Source organism: Pipistrellus kuhlii, unplaced genomic scaffold (assembly GCF_014108245.1).
Source record: "Pipistrellus kuhlii isolate mPipKuh1 unplaced genomic scaffold, mPipKuh1.p scaffold_m20_p_16, whole genome shotgun sequence".
Lineage (NCBI taxonomy): Eukaryota > Metazoa > Chordata > Mammalia > Chiroptera > Vespertilionidae > Pipistrellus > Pipistrellus kuhlii.
In genome coordinates, this window is record NW_023425471.1 from 27,864,154 (window position 1) to 27,882,969 (window position 18,816).

The 18,816-nt window shown below is 44.5% G+C and overlaps 1 protein-coding gene across 1 annotated transcript; it reads left to right on the forward strand.

The window, feature by feature from the left end:
- The first annotated feature begins 13,846 nt into the window (after positions 1-13,846).
- Positions 13,847-18,495, forward strand: LOC118719995 (potassium voltage-gated channel subfamily C member 1-like). The gene is made up of 4 exons (XM_036439915.2): positions 13,847-14,335; positions 14,617-14,807; positions 15,386-15,919; positions 16,157-18,495. The coding sequence occupies exons 1-4, from the start codon at positions 14,197-14,199 to the stop codon at positions 16,976-16,978; spliced, it is 1,686 nt and encodes a 561-aa protein (XP_036295808.1). The 5' UTR covers positions 13,847-14,196; the 3' UTR covers positions 16,979-18,495.
- The last annotated feature ends 321 nt before the right edge of the window (positions 18,496-18,816 follow it).

Sequence of the window (18,816 nt, forward strand, 5' to 3'; positions counted from 1 at the left end):
ATGCATACATATGGGCCTAGCCAGTGGCCATGGACAACAGGGGTTGGGGGGGCATATCTAGGGAGGAGTTTGGGATGGGAATGGGGGGGATAAGGACAATTATGTGAGACCATAATCAATTTAAAATAAAAATAAAAAATTAAATAAAATGAAACCTACAAAAAAAAGAATATACTATATGAAAAATTTAGTCCTACATTATGGTATTTTCAGCCTTTCTATGGTTTATTGATTCTGCTAATATGATCATGTTCCTCAGAATTTTTTCTTAATAAACCAAGTATATGTTGTGCAATTAAAAAAGAAAAGAAAATAAGAATAAAGATTTAGAGGAATAGGGGAAGGAACATGGTTTAGAATAAAGGATGGAGAAAAGAAATGAAAAGACAAGAAAATAAAATTTGAAAAGGATAATAGAGAGAGCAGATAGACCCCAATTTGGAATTGAAATAAGGTAATAAATTAAGAGAAGAAGAAAAAAGAGAAGGGACAATAAAAATTGAGTAGTGAAAAAAAGAAAAGAAAAAGGAAAATTGAGAAGGAGCAGGGAAGAGGAAAATTATACATATGAACAAGAGAGACTAGAATAATAACAAATCAATGAAGCAGAAATATAAGGAAGATCACTTTTTAAGAGTGGATAAAAAGAGAGAAAAACTAAAAAGGAGAAAGGAGAAGAAAACGGGAGGAAAAAAGGAAGAGAGAAAGAAAAAGATTTTGTGAGTATCAGCCGAATTTTAATGCCCCATGGCAGCTGGATTAGGACCCTACTCTCCTGTCTGCCAATTGTGAGCTTCCTGTTAGGTACTTAGGTGCTAACCACTGTCAGATACCGTATTTTGATTTTTAGTAACCTGCTTGAAGCTCCAAGCATTTCACTGGTCCACTACTTGTGTCTGACTCCATAGAACTTGGCTCTAAGCAGGAGGGACCAATCTTCCCTCTAGAGTAGGTTTGTTGGCCCCTGGGAGCCCAGAGCCAGTTCAGCATACTTCCCTTGATTCCCCATGTTCCACCTCTGCCCACCTTTGCCTGTCAGCCAGCTGTCAATCTTAATCACTCAAAAGCCTGTTTCTAATAGGGCTTCAGGTGAGGTAGGAGCAGGGAAGAGGAAAATTATACATATGAACAAGAGAGAAAAAGATGAAAAGTAATAGGATTACTTTAAAGTAATTCAGGATTACTGGGTCAAATGAGAGCTCCATTTTCCCTGCTCCTTCCGGCTGTTTCATTTTCAGGGAATATGATGGGTGTGTTGTTGTTTTTTCAGTCCCAGAGCTACTCCTGGCCCAAAGTATTACGCTGCCCTTGGCTGAACAAAGATCTTTGTATGGAGACCAATAGGTCAGCTGGGACCCTGGAGTTTTTATCATCTGGTTCCTAGAATTGTGGGGTATGGCCCCTTCTCATTGAGACTTGAGACCCATAAGTAAGATTGGCCTTTTCCTTTGTTTCCTCAGTAAAGCTCAAAATGCAGGGCGTGGCAGGCTGTAAGGGGGCCCATTTTTTCCCCTTTATTTGCCCCCTGGGTGCTGGGAACAGCTAGCTCCTCCCAGAAAAAAAAATGACTGTTTCAGAAGTGTGAACAACCCAATGCAGGATTCCTGGCTACTGCTTTTCCAAGTCTCCCTGCACTATTTCCCACCCCTGCCTCTCAGGCATCTCAAATTCGTGCCTCACGCCCTGAGCCAATGTTATGGGTGTGTAGCTGTAAATGAAAACTCCTGTGCTCTGGGTTTAGAGAGTTTTTTAAGCAACAAAACTGTGGATCTTTCTCCCATTGGCTCTGGTCTGCTAGTTGTCGACTCTGCTGCCATCAGCAGTCCTGCTACCCTTTGCAGCTGATTGAATGATATGTGCACTATGGATTGCACATGGGGTCATGCCACAGGTCAGGTCATGCCGCCAAAGGTGTATGGAGCCCAGACTGTATTCTTGGCCTCTATTTTTCTTTTCTTTTTCTTTTAAAACCTACTACGCTTTCTTTTTATTTTTTATTTTTTTAAATAAATTTTATTGTTCATATTATTACAAATGTTCCTTTTTTCCCTCCCACCATTGCTCTCCTCCACCAGGTTCCCACCCCACCCTCTGCCCTTTCCCCACTCCCCATTGTCCTCATCCATAGGTGCACAGTTTATGTTCAGTCTCTTCCCACATCCCCCTCTCCCCTTTTCCCCAAGAATCGTCAGTTCACTCCCCTTCCATACCTCTGATTCTATTATATTCAGCAGTTAATATTGTTCATCAGATTTTTTTTTTAATTTCCTTGGTTTTTAGATTCACTTGTTGATAGTTACGTATTTGTTGTTCATAATTTTTATCTTTATTTACTTTCTCTTCTGAAAGAACCCTCTTCAGCAATTCATATAATTCTGGTTTAGTGTTGATGAACTCCTTTAGCTTTTTTTTTTATTAGTGAAGCCTTTATCTGACCTTTGATTCTGAGTGATAGCTTTGCTGGATAGATTATCTTTGGCTGTAGGTTCTTACTATTCATTACCTTGAATATTTCTTGCCATTCCTGTCTGGCCTGCATGGTTTCTGTTGAGAAATCAGCTGACAATTGTATAGGTGCTCCTTTATAGGTAACTACCTTCTTTGCTCTTGCTGCTTTTAATATTCTCTCTTTGTCTTTTGCTCTTGGAATTTTAAATCTGATTTATCTTGGTGTGGTCCTCTTTGGATTCCTTTTGTTTGGAGTTCTGTGCGCTTCCTGGACTTGTAAGTCTAATTCTTTCACCAGGTAGGGGAAGTTTTCTGTCGCGATTTCTTTCAGTATGTTTTCTATATCTTGCTCTCTCTCATCTTCTGGGACCCCCATAATTCTGATGTTGATTCGCTTGAAGTTGTCCCAGAGGTTTCTTACATTATCTTCAATTTTCTGGATTCTCTTGCCTTCTAGCTTCTGTGGAGGAGTGTCTTCTAGCTCTTTATGTTCCAAATCTTTGACTTGATTCTTGCGATCTTCCATTCTGTTTTTAGGACTCTGTATAATATTTTTTTTATTTCAGACAATGTGTTATTTATTTCTTGTTGATCCCTTATCATTTCTTGTTGATTCCTTATTAATTCTAGTTGATCTCTTTTCATATCCTCATAGGTCTTATCCATCTTTTCTAGGAAATTCTTGAAAAACCTTATAAGCGTAGATTTGAACTCTATATCCAGTCACTTTTTGTCCTCCATTTCTTTCGTAAAACCTACTATGCTTTTTAAAAATTTAAATCCTTTATTGTTGAAAGTACTACATATGTCTCCTTTTTCTCCCCATTGACCTCTCCCTGACAGTTCCCTACCCCCAGCACATGTCCTTACCCCCCCCCCCCCAGTGTCTGTGTCCATTGGTTATGCTTATCTGTGTGCATACAAGTCCTTTGGTTGATCACTTACCCCCACCCCCCAGCCCCGGACTCCCACTCTGCCCTCCCTTTCCATTAAAGTTTTATGATCTGATTGATGTTGCTCTGTCTCTGGATCTGTTTTTGTTCATCAGTTTATGTTGTTCATTATATTCCACAAATGAGTGAGATCATGTGATATTTATCTTTCTTTGACTGGCTTTTTTCACTTAGCATAATGCTCTTCAGGTCCATCCATGCTATTGTGAATGGTAAGAATTCTTTCTTTTTTTATAGCAGCATAGTATTTCTTTGTATAGATGTATCACAGTTTTTTAATCCATTCATCTGTTGATGGGAAGGCCTCTATTTTCTGAGGGAACAGTTATTCCTGTAGTGTAGTATTCCCTCCTCTCCAACATCCCTCCTTTCACAACCTCACCCTTCCTACTAATCTCCAGGTGTTTTCTGTCCTTCCTTGTTATAAGTCATCTCCTCAGCTGGACCTTAGTTGGTGACTCCAGATGAATTAGTTGTATTTCCAGTCTGGACCTGGGACAAGATGCCTGACAGGTCTGCCTATTTGGTCACCATTTTCTCTTCCCTTTCTTTCCTTTCATTTCCCCATCTTTGCTCCTTAGAAAATCCCTTTTTTCCTTTAAATTTAACAAAGGCCTCCTCACCAGCAAGTGCTTTTTAAGAGGCGGTAATGTAAGGAACTAGAAAATGACTTTCCTCAGCATGGAAATGGCTCTGCCTTCACACAATGTTTCTCTAAGTCCATAAAGGGAAAGAAGAAATGTATCCCTTCCCACTGCTTCCTTGGGTCTCCTGCCAAAAGGAGTGAATATGTGGTCTGGATAAGATGAAGTTCCTGCTAAGAGAGGGGAAGCAGTATATTCAGGGCTGAGCCCTGGGTTAGAAGTCCGAAGCCCTCCATAGGCTTCTGGGAGAGAGGTAAAGAGGTAAGCAGGGAGGGAGAGAGAGAGGTAAGGAGGTAGGTAAGGGGTAGGAAGGAGGAAGAGACATAGAAAAGAGAGAGAGATCTTTCCCACAGGCTCCTGTTCTTGCATGAAAGTGGGGTCCAGGCCTGGCATAGGATAGGCATAGGAGTGCCTCTGTCCTCTGTGTTCTGACCATCCAAGTGTGGTGAAAATACTAGAACACCAAGTCAGACCCAGACATAGTGTTTTCATGAGTCAAAAATAAGGTCTGAGAAAGCAAAAATTCAGTGGGAGAAAATGTATTTGGTCATATTCATACCAAGAAGCTCTACTGGCTAATTGTTTTCCACTGAATCAATCAGGTGCATTAAGGTGACCAAAACTGAACAAATCGTCTGCTCAATTTTAATATCATATAGACAGTAACTTCTCTCTGGCCCCCAGTTTTCCTATTAATAGTAGTTTTAAGTATGCTGACTATATAATAAAGAACTAATATGCTAATAGTCGTGATACCCTCATGCCATAATGACCTTTCAGTAGGAGGCAGTATTGGGGGGCCGGGAGAGCAGAGCCACTGCATTGCTCCAGAGATTGGGTGGAGGCAGGGAGGCGCCCGAGAAGGCAGGACCATCCCTTGGCGGGGAGGGAAGGGGTGAGAGCCCATAGTGCCCCCCTCACCAGTACTTCGCCACCCACCGCTCATACTCAGTGCGCCCGCCACCCACCTGTCAGGGGAAGGAGCACAGTGCGTGTGCCACCAGAAAGTGGTGCTCAGAACTCCACAGCAGGTGGGAGGCTTCCATGCTCTCTGCACCATGACAGGGTGAGCTGCCATATTGCTCCAGAGAAGGGGCAGAATCGGGGAGGCACCTGGAGGAGGTTGGACCCGCCCAAGGCAATTTGCAGGGGGATCAAGGCGGGGCTTGAAGCTGCCAGAGAAGGCCAGAGGGGTCAGGGCTAGGGCAAGGCTTGGAGAGGTTAGGGTGTCAAGGTAGGGTGGAAGGAGGGTGGGCGGGGCTGCACGATTTCACTCCCTGGGTCATTAGTTACTTATATAATAACTGATTAAATTATTTCTAGGGCTAGCTTCTCAGGTTCTGGATGCCTTCCATCCACAGCCCCAACTCTAAAAGTAGGTCAGAGCTGGAGGGAGCTGGATTCTTCTTTTTTACTAGTATTTTAGTCTTTGACATTATGACAAAGGATGAGGAGATGTTCATTTGCAATGTGGCAACTGCTACCCCAAATGGTTTTTACAAAGTATCCTAACTGTTGTAGAATTCCAAATTGAATCATATGCCATGCTGTCACCTCTGACCAGCACCTAAACTCAATCCCAGGCTAGCTGGAAACCTTTCAAGTCTCCTGAGTTCCATGGAGTTGGCTATACTTCTTCTTTCCCTCCCATTCCAGCCTTACCCCAGACCTCCCATCCAAATTCTGGCCCAGATGCTTTTCTAAAATACACTCTTATTTTCAGCATTCCCCCATTTGTTATTTCTTTCATTTGCTTAGGCAATCTTGCCCTTCTCCTCCCTTGAGTCCTGAGTTTTCTACAACATAAGAGGATGTCTGATGCAAACCAGCTAAAGCCACATAAGAGCTTCCAACTTGGGAAATGGCAAACATCCCAGCTCTTCTCTAAACACAGCCTAAACCCTAGATTCCTAGTTCAGGCTCCATACCTAATAGGATGTGGGCTTTAGACAAAGCCTGTCTCAGATCATAATGATTTCCAAGTAGATTGAAGTGTTCAAATACTGCTGCATGTGTCATTGGACATGGGCATTAAGGAGTAGAAGGAGTTGGGAATTGAGCATCAAAAGGTGATTTTCCTTCTTTTAAAAAAAATGTTTGCAACTTCACTGGCTGTGATCAAGAACAGATAAAGTAGCCCCAGTATCTACAAGGGTCTTAGTAATTTCCCCTTTTACAATTTCTCCTAAACTGTTAGTAAGAAGGGAAAACACCCTCTCATAGTCCTTAAAGCGATCCTATACTTAAGTTATGTTGTTTTGCTCCCAGAAACCAGTAGGTATATCAAGAGCCGGAGAGAAGTTACTTAATGCACTGGAATAGATTGGAATAGCCATGATTACATGTTCTAACAGTTAATTTTAATTCCTTTGTTACCCATTAGGGTTCTGGAAAAAGTTGGGGAAATCTTTAGATTCCTTAATTCTGTTTTAGTCCAAGGAATGTATACAATCACTGGTTCCCCTCTGTCTGAGACTGACTTTTCTCCAAAGAAAGCTATCAGAAAAATTTTTCTAGTCTATTCTGATCTGATTTTCCATTCTGAGTATCCCCTAGGTCAGTAGAGAGCTGTGGTGGAGGAGGTGAGAGAAGAAAGAGAAGAGGGAGGCCGAAACTGGTTTGGCTCAGTGGTGGGGTGTCTGTCTGCGGACTGAAAGGTCCCAGGTTTGATTCCGGTCAGGGGCATGTACATTGGTTGCGGGCACATCCCCGGTGGGGGATGTGCAGGAGGCAGCTGGTCGATGTTTCTCTCTCATCGACATTTCTAGCTCTCTATCTCTCTCCCTTCCTCTCTGTAAAATATAAATAAAATATATTTAAAAAAAAAAAAAAGAAAAAGAGGGAGGAGAAAAGGAGTGTAACTTGGACAATGAAGTAAAGGGTACTGAAGGACAGTTGGGGCAGAGGGAAAAGTGAGATGTTGGCATTGAGCAGCTTCAGAAGCCTTCCTTAGTTCAGAGACAGGCTCTAAAAATTCTTACTAACTAAGAGCCCTTACATGGACTGATCCCCTGCCTAATGTAGTCACCAATAATACCAAACACCTTGGTCATCAAGGAGGATCATGGGTGGGGCAAGGAAGTATAATTTCACAGGGGTAGCCACCCAGGTTTCCTTCTGAATGACATAAAATAAAACCACTGCTCCTTGGTGTGTAAAATTAAAGAGAGGTTTCTGGCTTGTGTGGATACCAAATAGGTGGACACCAAAGGAAGGGACTATCACTACTTGCTCCTGGGAGAGGTGCAGAAAATGTAACTAAGACCTTGTCTATACAAAAAGAAGTTGACAGCCAGTTTGAAATGGAATTTCCATGGCCTAGAGCAAAGAATATCCTTACATGATATTCTACAATGTCATTGTAATTTTTCCCAGATTTGTGTTACCCCCATTTCCTACAATAGTACCTCGCACTCTTGGGAATCAATAAAACATCTTTACTGTGCTTGGAGACAAAGGTAACACATCTCTTGATATTTTAGAATTACAACAGCATAATGTACAATTATCCCAAACAAACTTACAAACTAATTCTTTGAATGTCTGGCAGCAATTTAATAAGCACATGGAAGGATTTAATCCCTTCCACTGTGTAGAGGGCCCTGTGGGGAGGCACCTGAGTATTCTATATTGACCCCTCTTGCCCTTTTGGCCAAGAGGGACACTCTTCTCACAATCCAATTGCCCACAGATGTTGCCTGAATTTTCTGTTCATGCCGAGGTTGAAGCCTCATGGTGGCTGGTACCATGTTTCTGTCTCTCACCCAGGAGGGTGAGCTGGGCCCTCCCTGGAGCAGAAACCTGGGCTCCCCAAGATATGTGATCAGTGCTGGGCCCCCCCCCAGCAGGGGAGGGGATCCCAAGGCAGGTGCTGAGCTTGGAGGCCACGAGGGGATGGGCTACCAAGGAGACAGAACTGAACCACACATCACCCTGCTTGGCCCTGAAGGATGGCTGGTTAGCCAGAGATGGATAAGATTCATCAAGGAAGCAACAACCTAAGACAGGCACAGTCGCAGAGGGGCCAACAGCAGAGAACTTGGGGTCAACAGAGGTGGGGCACAGACCTCCACCCCCCCACCCCAAATTTGCAGGGGCCTGAAACCTCACCCCTTATGAGAGAGATCTCCTGCCCCAATGACTGCTTCACTTCCCATGTCCAACTCAAATCGGAACCCAGGTAACAGACAGAGACTTGACCAACAGCAGCTGCCCTATCACTGCAACAAGACTTGTTTGAGTTATCTTGTACCCATGGTGTGGGGAAGTGGGTTTTGATATCTAAATTCAGTCTAGCACCAGGAATGCACAGGGCCTACTCAATAAGGAAAATAATCCTTTCCACTAATATTTACAGGATAAATTAAGATTGTAGTTAGAGTATTAAATTCAACAGTAAAATAGTAGTCAAGTTTTCAGACTACTTTAAATTGGCTAATTGAAATAAGCGAATATTCTAGAAAAATTAATTGTACTGGACAAAAAGATGTTCCTGAAGTGTTAACTGAAATTTTTATTGGTAGTTCATCTCATGATAAAATTGCTTAATATGTAATGAACCTAAAGCAGTCATATTTCAGTGCAAAATATTAAAATTTAAAAGCTATCCAGACTACATTATAAGATTTCCAAAAGCCTCCTAATATTAAAATAAAAAAGGGGGTATAGTAGAATATCATGTAAGGAAAAATATCCTATAAGTAAATTACATCTAGAAAATTTTTACATTAGAAAATTAACTTTCATTTGTAATGCTAACAATAAGACACACATGGTGTCAAAATAAGCCAAAGGAAAATCATTTGAGCAAAAAGTGAAAAAGAATCGCAAGTCATATTTATAGAAAAGATTCCTTTACTCACTTTTGGTCGAGAATATGTTTGTATATTTTCAGAAAACAACTTTAAGACCATGTGGATTCCTGAAACAGAGAGGAATTGACAGGACTGCTCCAGCCATGATGACAGAAGAGAAACAGTCAAGAGATGGAAGACACTGATGACACCTTGCCATACTAGCAGTCAGCAGCTGTGCATCACTGCAGGTTTCCCAAGACCAAACCAGAGAGCTTTGGACCTGCATTACCACCATTTGACCATCTTCCAGAACTGAAATATCAGTGCTGACATGTACACATAAGGAAGTGTTTGACATTGAAATTGGGACTCAAAAGAATTGTTGGCCCAGAAAGAAACTTATTATAGACTGATTCATTTGCCTCTGAGCATAACCATTATGGCTTGTCTCAGATTCAGTTCTTATAAGGGTATTTCTTATATCACATGATTTCATGCATCTAGGGGAAATAATGAACAACATAAAATGATGAACAAAAACAAACCCAGAGACAGGGAAGCATCGATCAGTCTGTCAAACCTCAGAGGGAAGGTAGAGGAGGGTGGGGAAAGGGGGAGCGCTCAACCAAAGGACTTGTATGCATGCATATAAGCCTAACCAGTGGTCATGGACAACAGGAGTGTGGGAGCATGTGTGGGGAGGGGTTTGGGATGGGAATGGGGAGGGTGAAGACAAATATGTGATACCTTAATCAATAAAAAAATTTAAAAAAGAAAATAAATAAATAAAAAATAAAATTTCTTACTAACTTCTTGTAGAAAATAGATTTTATTTGTGTTCCTCCCAGAAGTTTCTAGTTTCCAATCAAGACAAGCTTCCCATTCATTCATTTTAATTTCAGAGCTGGCTCCATTTTGCCATCTTAAGTTGATATCACTTCTAGGTAAATTTTCCCATTTCTATAAGTACTTGCACATAAAGGCTTTCTGTAGGAGTGTTAATGGGGGCTGGGAGTTTCATGCAAAAGGTGATTTGAACTAGTGGTTTTAGAGCCCTTTGGCACTGAGATTGAGTCAATTAACTTCATCTCTCTGAGTTTCAATATCCTCATCTGTAAAATGGAGATAACTCTTCCTGTCCTGCCAACATCACAGAACTATGGGGTGATACTTTGATGGCCATTTGGGTGGTAACTTGTCATAGCCAGATTGTCCGTGTTTTAATTGAGTGCTAGGTATTGAAAGGTAGTTGAAGGATATGGAATGCTCCACAGATTTAAAGGGCTTAAACAAATGAGTGTTAGAATTATACCAACTTCAAAATCAGCATCCCTCTGGGGTGGAGGGACAACTCTAGGGGACAATGGCATCATGCGCTCTGGGCCTGAGGATGGAGGTAGATGGAAGAGGAAATTGTGGTCTGAGATCTTGGCTTGAAATAGGAGTCTTGCTCTGTTTGTAGGAGTTCCAAGCCAACCAGAAAGTCAATTTTCAAGATCATTTCATTTAAACATCATTTGGCTGCCTAAATTCCACCTCAGTCCACAAAATGTGATTCAGCCCCATGTCTAAGCCCCGTCACCCTTCAGTGCTCTCCATTTTCCATCTCATTATCATTCTTTCTTCCCTTACCCAGCTTTTTAAGGAGGCCTTTCATCCCCAGCCTGCCAGCAACCAGCTTATTCAGGGCCCCATCCTTTGGACAGATTCCTGGAACTCTAAACCCAGTTGGGAGAGGAATGAAGAAAGAGGACTCCTGCCTGATTTGTCCTTGGGCCTCTGCCTGATTTATAGTCATCTGCCCCCGATTTCATTCTGGAACCGGGCTAGGGCCAGGCCTTATTTTCCTGGCAGTCCAACTCCTCCCCACCTCTTTCTACCCAGGCATTCAGCCATAGGCCAGCTGGAGGTCAAGGATGATGGCTTATTGAAGGGGCCAAGCAGCTGTCCTTGGCCTAGATGCAGCCCCAGGGAGCTTCTTGTTTCCTAAACTTCCAAGAATCTCCATTCTCAGATGAAGAATGCTGTCAGTTTTTGGAAAATGACACAAAACCTGCCTGTCTTTTTCTTTTCTGCCTGAAATTAAACCTTCCTTTCCTCTGATTTACAATGTAGATGATTCCTATTAGGAGCTTGACAAAAAAGGCTTTGGGAGATCAACTAGGGTGCAGTTCTGTGTCAAAAGGGAGAAAGGCCTAGCTTTTTAACCTCTAGACTAGCTTGTTAAAAGCCCTATTGATAGAATTTGGGAATGTTCTCTCTGGCTCTGTACCCTGGGTCTTCAGTTCTGCATATTCAGAAGGGACTATGTCAGGTCCAGGGAACAGCTTTTAGAGCTGGTTCAGAAAAAGGTCTGAATCCCCTCTTCCAAGTCCCTTTAGGAAACTGGACTCTCTGGCTCCCAAGCTATCTGTTATCTACATTCTTCAAACTTTCTTGGTGCAGGTATGTAATAATACATCTGGGTCCTATTTTCTGTCTACAGAAAGTTTGGCTATGTGGATATCCTATGGATTATTCCTGGAGGGTGGCTTCCCTGTCCCCTCACCTTTCAGGAGAGAAAGGGAGAGCAGGGTGTGGCTGGGAATTCCACTTTCTAGGAACAAGGCCAGTATGTGAAGCTAAGCTTCTTAGCCACTGTGTGGCACAATTTACCCACTTTTATGTGCAAGGCTCATGGGTGGTGGCTGGGTACAAAACAAACTGAAAATTCTGAAAACTTTTCAGTAATTTATTGTTGACTTGGTTACTAATATGATGAGGGTGCTTGGGCAAATATCATGCCCATTGTGAGTTTCAGTTCTTCATTTTGTGACCTGGGAAGCAAGTAGGTGAGTGTACCACGACAGTCATCTGAATGGTGCAATTTTGGACTTTTGGGATGAATATAGAAAAACACAGAAGGCCCAAAATTTGTGTGTGGAGTTTGGGGTGAGGAGTACGTGGGTTATGGAAGCAGAAAGACTTTCCAACACATGGACCAATATTTCTCCTGAGCCTTCCATTGTACCAGGGAAAAGATGAGCAAACCATTAATTTGCTGGGTAAACAGTGACTGATTCCAGGCACTGGGTGATGGAGGTAAAGCTGCAGTGGTGGGTGGGAATAGAGTGGATTGTGGGTGGGACACCAAGATAAATACACCCTAGAGGTGGAGAAGCTAATGAGTAAACAAACAACCAGCACACAAAGGAAAATGGAGACCATGCTAAATAGAACTATAAACTGTTAGGGAGATGGAGAGAGAGGAGGAATACATTCTGACAGAATGGGAAGGAAGGTCTCACAGAGGAGGAAATATTTTAGCTGGGCTTTGAAATTGTGTGTGTGTGTGTGTGTGTGTGTTCCGGAAAAAGAAAGAGCACGATGGGGGAGGAAAGGCAGACATTCTTGACAGAAGGAATGGCTTAAAAAAAGGTAAGGGAATGGGTTCATTTATGCAGTTTGGGAGTATTTTCCTGGATTATCCGGGTGGCACCAATGTCATCACAAGGGTCTTAATAAATGGAAGAGGTGGTCAGAGTGGTGAGGTGTGAGAAGGACTCAATCCATTGTTACTAGCTTTGAAGGTGGAGGGAAAAGAATGTTAAGTGGCCTTTAGAACCTCCAGAGAAAAATGGAGTCCTGCCAATACTTTGATTTTAGTCCAGTGAGACCTGTGTTAGCCTTCTGACCTTCAGAACTGAAAGACAATAATACATTTATGTTATTTTGAGCTACTAAATCTGTAGAGATTTGTTATGGCAACAATTAGAAAAGTAATACAGTGGGGAAATGGACACATGCACAATAATGTTTTAGTAAGAAAAGTGCTCTAGAATAAAAACCTCAAAGCAGGCTGTGAGAAGGTAGAGGACAGGACCTTGTTTTGGGGAGAAGGATTCAAAGAAGGTTCTCCCAAAGAGGTGATACTGGAGATGGATGTGGAAGAATAAGTAGCTAATAGATAGCTGGAAGGGGTAGGACAGTCATGAAAGAGACTGTTTATTTTAGGGATTCAAGAAGGGCTAGTATGGATGAGGGGCAGGACACAGGAGGGAAAGGGTGTGGGGAATTGAGAGAGAAAACTAACTGTTGCCTCAATGCTTCTCACTTGAAAAGTGCTGAAGTGCCCAAGTTATTGCCTGCCCTCCTTGGCTGATGTAAGAAGAGGCTTAGTGGAGTTAAGGCCTGCCACAGCTGTGTTTGTCACCACCACTCACTCCTCTCTCCATTCTCACCATGAGTCCAACTGAAGGGACCTTCCCCTCCACCAGCCCCACAGCAAAGCAGTGATTAAGAGGGAAGAGAGAAGTGAGGAGCCCCCTCCCTTTTTTTTTTCATGTCTTGAAACTCAATCCAACTGACTCTGGCTCTGAGAGATGGACTGAAAAGGAAGAACTAGGGAGTATGTTAAATTGTGGTAGGAATCTATATTCCTCCTAGAAATTTTGGGTCTGGTGGTGAGAGAGGCATTTTTGGAGCTGAGCCAAGAGGTGGGGGTGGGGCTATCTTGGAATTTAGGACTTTCTGAGTACTTGATTAGCAAACTCTCATCAGTAGCAAAATAGGAGATTTGCCTAAGTCCCAGGAAGGGGTCCTGGAGGCAGAGGTGGAGCAAGAAATGAGAAAGAGGGGGAGGAGGGAATGTGGCTTATCTCAAGGAGCTGGGGATGCTGCCAATCCTGGCATAGGTCATGAGCAAGCAGGCTTTTTCTCTGAGGCTGCTTGTTCCCCATGCCCCTGTCTTTCTCCAATTCCTACTCCCATCCTTGGCTCCAAGGCCTCTGGAGAAAAGGGAAGAAAAATTAGTGCTGGAGGGGGAAAAAAAGAAAAAGAAAAAATGAGTGGGCAGAACAGCTAGATACAGCCAAGAGCACATCTAGCCTCCTCACTTCCCCCTCCCCCCACGCTCCTTCCTCCTTTTCAGGCTTCTGGAGAGAGGAATGTAGTGGAGCTGGGGGGAAGGTGGGGAATTAGAGTGGGGATGGGTGGGGGTGGGGTAGGGAAAAAAGTTGTTCGAAATATTAACTGGCCCTGTGATGTGGCTTCTGGGCTGGAGCCTGACTACCTAACTTCCTGTTTTTCTTCCAGCTGCCTCCTCCCCTCCCTCTGCTCTGGGCTGGAACTAAGCTGGGGGAGGAAGGAGGAGCAGCAAAGTTGGCCAGGGTCTCTTGTCTGATTCCCTGCAGGCTGGGGGCCAGGAAGCCCTTCCTAAACAAGCAGGCAGGAACACATATAGCTCTGAAGCAGATTGTTGCTTCTCAGCCTTTGCTCCTCTGGCCACAGCAGGAACGGGAGGCTTCTGGAAGGCCCCAGGTCCTTGCCAGATTTTCCATGAGCACAGCCCGGTCCCGAGGCTTCTGAGATCTCTCCATGCAGGAACAGTCAAGAACTCCGGAGGCAGCAACAATGCTGGCCACACCACCCGCCACGTCGTCGTCTCCAGCCCCTCTGCCCAGCCAGCCGCTGGTCCCTTCACTGCCAGTGTTCGTGGATCATGCAAAACAACCAAGTGAGTAAAGAAGGACTGACTGAGAGGTGGAAGGAATGGGAGGTGGGTGTGTGAGGTGTGTGATGTTCTCAGACTGGAGGTGGCTGCCTGTGCCCTCACCCTTTTTTGCCCTCAAGGACAAACATGGGTGGCCCGAACAGGGTGCCAGTTAGGGGGTGTTTGGGACACTGAAATATTGATCTAGATAGATATTTTGACTCCCATGGTTTGCCTTTCTGTACTCCTACCACTCTCTCTCTTTCCTATGCCCCCACTCTCTTCTTGCCCCTTTTTGTTCCCAGGCAAGGAGCTCATTAAGCCCAAAGCAATTTTAGGGCGCCCAGTAGAGAGACCAACGGATGCTGCTGCTGCTGGTACTGCTGGTGCTTTTGGTGCTGTTGGTGCTATTGGTGCAGTTGATGCAGTTGCTGCTGCTGCTGAGTGCCCGGGACCAAGTGCCAGGGAAGTCGGAGTCAAAAATCATCGTTGTCAGGTCTGCCGACCCCCCAGCCCATTTCTGAAGTCAGGCACTTCCTACTCCTTGAGGAGGCCAAGGGATCTCTAAGGTCCTTCAGCTTCCTCTGTCACTCCCATCTTCACTCCATTTCCTGCACTTAGCCTCTCTTGGCAGCTTCTTTTTTAACCCACCCCCATCATTCCCCACCCCAAGCTTTCAAAGTGTTAGAGGGTTAAGAGACATTCCTGTCCCCACCTTGCCCATTTAGTCTGGCATTGCTTGTCTGTGACTCCTCTGCTGTATACCATGGCACAACTGTTCTCTCAGAGTCACCAGGCATCTCCTAAGAGCTCCTGAAAGACATCTGTATCCAGGGTAGGCTGGTTTTTCTCCTGGAATTGCTGTGCCCAGGAGAGACTCTGGCTAGTCACTGTGACTACATCTGAGAGTTGGCTGTCCTAATTCTTGAAGACCCAGGAGGAAGAGACACCTCTGGATCCTAGCCTGGGCTAGCCTCCTTTGGGTATCTGTGGCCCATCACTTCTGTGGCCCTCAATTCTCTCCCTGCCCTGGATAAGCCTTATCCTAACCCCTGTCATCCCTCCTCTTGCCAGCGGATCCGAGCCAGCCGAGAAGCAGGCTCACAGTTTGCCATGGAGGGCTTGGATGATAAACTGATCCTGAACGTTGGGGGCATGCGCCATGAGACCTACATCAGCACTTTGCGGGCCTTCCCAGGCACACGTCTCTACAAGCTGACCGAGCCACCCCCACCTGGTACCCCAGCTGCTCAGGGTCCACCAGTTCGAGAGTTTTTCTTTGACCGAAATCCTGAACTGTTTGGCTACGTGTTAGGCTACTACCGTACTCGGCAGCTGCACTGCCCTGCCAACGTTTGTCGGGATGTCCTAGAGGAGGAGTTGGCTTATTGGGGCCTGGCAGAAGCACCGCTGGCACCTTGCTGCTGGCTCAAGCTGAGTGGCAAGGAGACCCAAACCCAGGACTTTCTGTCTTGGGAGGTCTGTGAGAATGCCCACATGGATGAACGCCTTTTGCTGAACCCCGTTGAAGGCCAGGGACTGCGGAATGCTTGGAAGCCATGGCTCTGGGTGCTTCTTGACCAACCCCAATCTTCCTTAGGGGCCAAGGTAACTTATTAACAGTGTTGTAACACCATGTTAAACACTCTTACTCACAAAGGGCCCTGCCAAGATGCCACAATGGCACATACTTGGCATAGTGCTTGGGTCCTGAACCTACAAACACCCAGGACAATTTGAGGGGATTCTCAAAAAAGGGAGGCAAAACAGGGTGGGTGGGGTCCAGTTAGAGAAGTGGGAGTGATTGTAAATGGGGGTACTTCTGACATGCCTCTTTTCCCCCAGTGCCTTTCCCTGATCTCCACACTCTTTGCCGTGTGTGCTCTGGTCATCTTCTTCCAGGAGACGGAGATCCAGCTGGATTACTTCTCTGCCAACTTCACTCCTATGGGACACGGGGAAAGGGTAGGGGGAAGCCATCAGGAGCGGCAGAACAATGGTCTTGTTTACCGCCGTGCCCCCCACCTACTTTACCTGGAATTGCTCTGTGCCCTTTGGTTTGGAACTGAGCTCTTTGCCCGGGCCATTTCCTGCCCTGATAAGGTGCGCTTCCTGTGTAGCCCTCTCAATCTAGCCGATATTTTTTGTCTTTTCCCTGTGCTGGTGGAATTGGTGGTGGGTGACAAGGCTGAACAGCAACCCCATCTCAGCCTAACACTTGGGGCCATTCGTTCTCTCTATGTTCTCAAACTAGTTCGTCTCCTGGGATTCCTTGAAAAGTCCCTGGCCATGAGAGTCCTAGCTCACACCCTTCATTCTTCTTGGAAGGAGGTGTGTGCTTTTCTCCTGATTTGGGTAGCTGAGATCTTATTCTTTGGCTTGCTCTTCCTCTATGGGGAGCTCTTTGGCATGTCCACCCCAGGTCAGGGTGAGCCCCATTTTGGAGATATCTTTACATGTCTCTGGTGGACTGTCATAACTCTCACCACTGTTGGCTATGGAGATGTCTATCCCCTCTCTTCTCTGGGCCAGCTCACTGCTGCTATCACAGCCACGATGGGAATGTGCACTGGTGTCTTGTTGGTGCCTGTGCTCCTTGTCCGTTTCCAACGCTATTACGCTGTAGCTCTGGCCCACCAGAAACTGAGGCCCAATGGCATCCTGTAATGGGCCCATTGGTCAAGAGGGGTAGACCCCACTATCCCTACCTTCCTCTTGCCAGTTTTTGGTTAAATGATAAGGATTTCTAAACCTGGATTTAGCAAAAAATCCTTCAGAGAAGTCCTATGTTATGGCAATCTCTGCTAGTCAGTATTAGCTAGCATTAGCCTGAAGGGTAGACTCCCCATTACCAGGTGGGCATCCTAAAGGAAGGGGCTTAGGAGCAAGGCCAGCTAGGCTTCAGCTTCCCCCTGTCCCACCCTAGGCCTTTCTCTTAATCCTGAAGTGACCAGGAATTATAGAGGATAGTTGTTCCTGGATTGGTGCTATAACCCTCTCTCACCCAGCTCCCCTCTCCCATCCATTTATCCCTTTCTCCCTTCCCCCCAATTATATCATAGTTTAGATAGGGGACTTTTGAATGATGATAGTAATAGGATATTAACATCAATGAATATCAATGGTGATTGCCTGTGGGTGTTAATAGCAACGGTTTATGACAGCAACTAGTTATGAGTATTAATGGCAATCAGTCCAACAGTGCCCAGGCATAGCCAGATTGTAGCATTGATTTACATGCTGGCTCTGGGACAAATGCTCCATAGAGCCATAAGGAGGCCTTTGGAGCCTTCTCATAAACTCTAAACAGATGTGGATCAGCCAGATCTGAACTTGGGAAAGCACTCTAACTTCCTGGCTTTCTTATTATTCCAGTATATTTTCCCCTACTCCTTCCCTCTTTTCCCATCTCAGTGATTTTTTTTCATAATATTTTAGATATAGTATTAACCATTATTAACCACAATATATTAATCAATATTAACCATGCTATCTCAGCTGCAATAACAATATGTAGTCACTAAGAGACATGAAATATTATTGCTGCACATTGCATAAGTGGGATCAAGGAAATTAAATTTGTTGGCAAGAAAAGGCAAGTGATTTCCACTTCCAGATTTTTAAAAATATATTTTTGGATATTCGCATTTATAATTCTTTTTTAAAAATTCCAAACACTTTTCAGTACCCACAACGGGTCTACCTCCAACCCTTGCTGCTATTGATTATACCCCCTTTTCCACCTCGTGTCCTCCTTTTTATACTACCTGTATGCTCTTCACTCCTGGCTTTTCCTGTGGTGCCAACAACCATGTACCTCTCCTGGAACTGGCTTCCAGGAGGGAGAGAAGGGACCTCCTCAGGTATGACTCCAAGCTTCTGAGGTGTCTGAGGAAGTGCTCCAGGCAACTGAGCTGATCTGGGAGGTTTAATTGAACTCTCATTGTTGCTGAAGCTGTGAGCATAATTCTGTTTACAAAACTTTAAAATAAAATATCATTTGAACTCTCCATTCCAAGGTGCATCTGTGATTTTGGGGTAGAAGCTTATAGACAATGAGCAGGAATAGGGTTGGTGTAGTAAACAATGACAAGATGTGTGGGCAAATTATTTGATAGGGTAAAAACAATTTGCTATCTTTATTGTATCTGTTTCTCAGAATAAACTATTATTACACACCTTGATGAGAGAAGAACTTTTCGTTTTTATGGGAACAGGGTGGGCTGGGGAAGGGGGCAGGCCCAGGAATTGAGGAAGTAAAATAGAAGACTTGCTGTCCTGTTTAGGGCATGGTGGTGGAAAACTTGGGCGCTTATCAGAAATAGGAGCTTGTGTGGGGAGAAGTTTTCATTTAAGAAACACTGAAAGAAGCCCAGCCGGCGTGTCTTAGTGGTTTAGTGTTAACCTATGAAACAGGAGGTCACGGTTTGATTCCTGGTCAGGATACATGCCTAGGTTGCAGGCTCAGTCCCCAGTAAGGGGCGTGTGTGTGTGTGTGTGTGTGT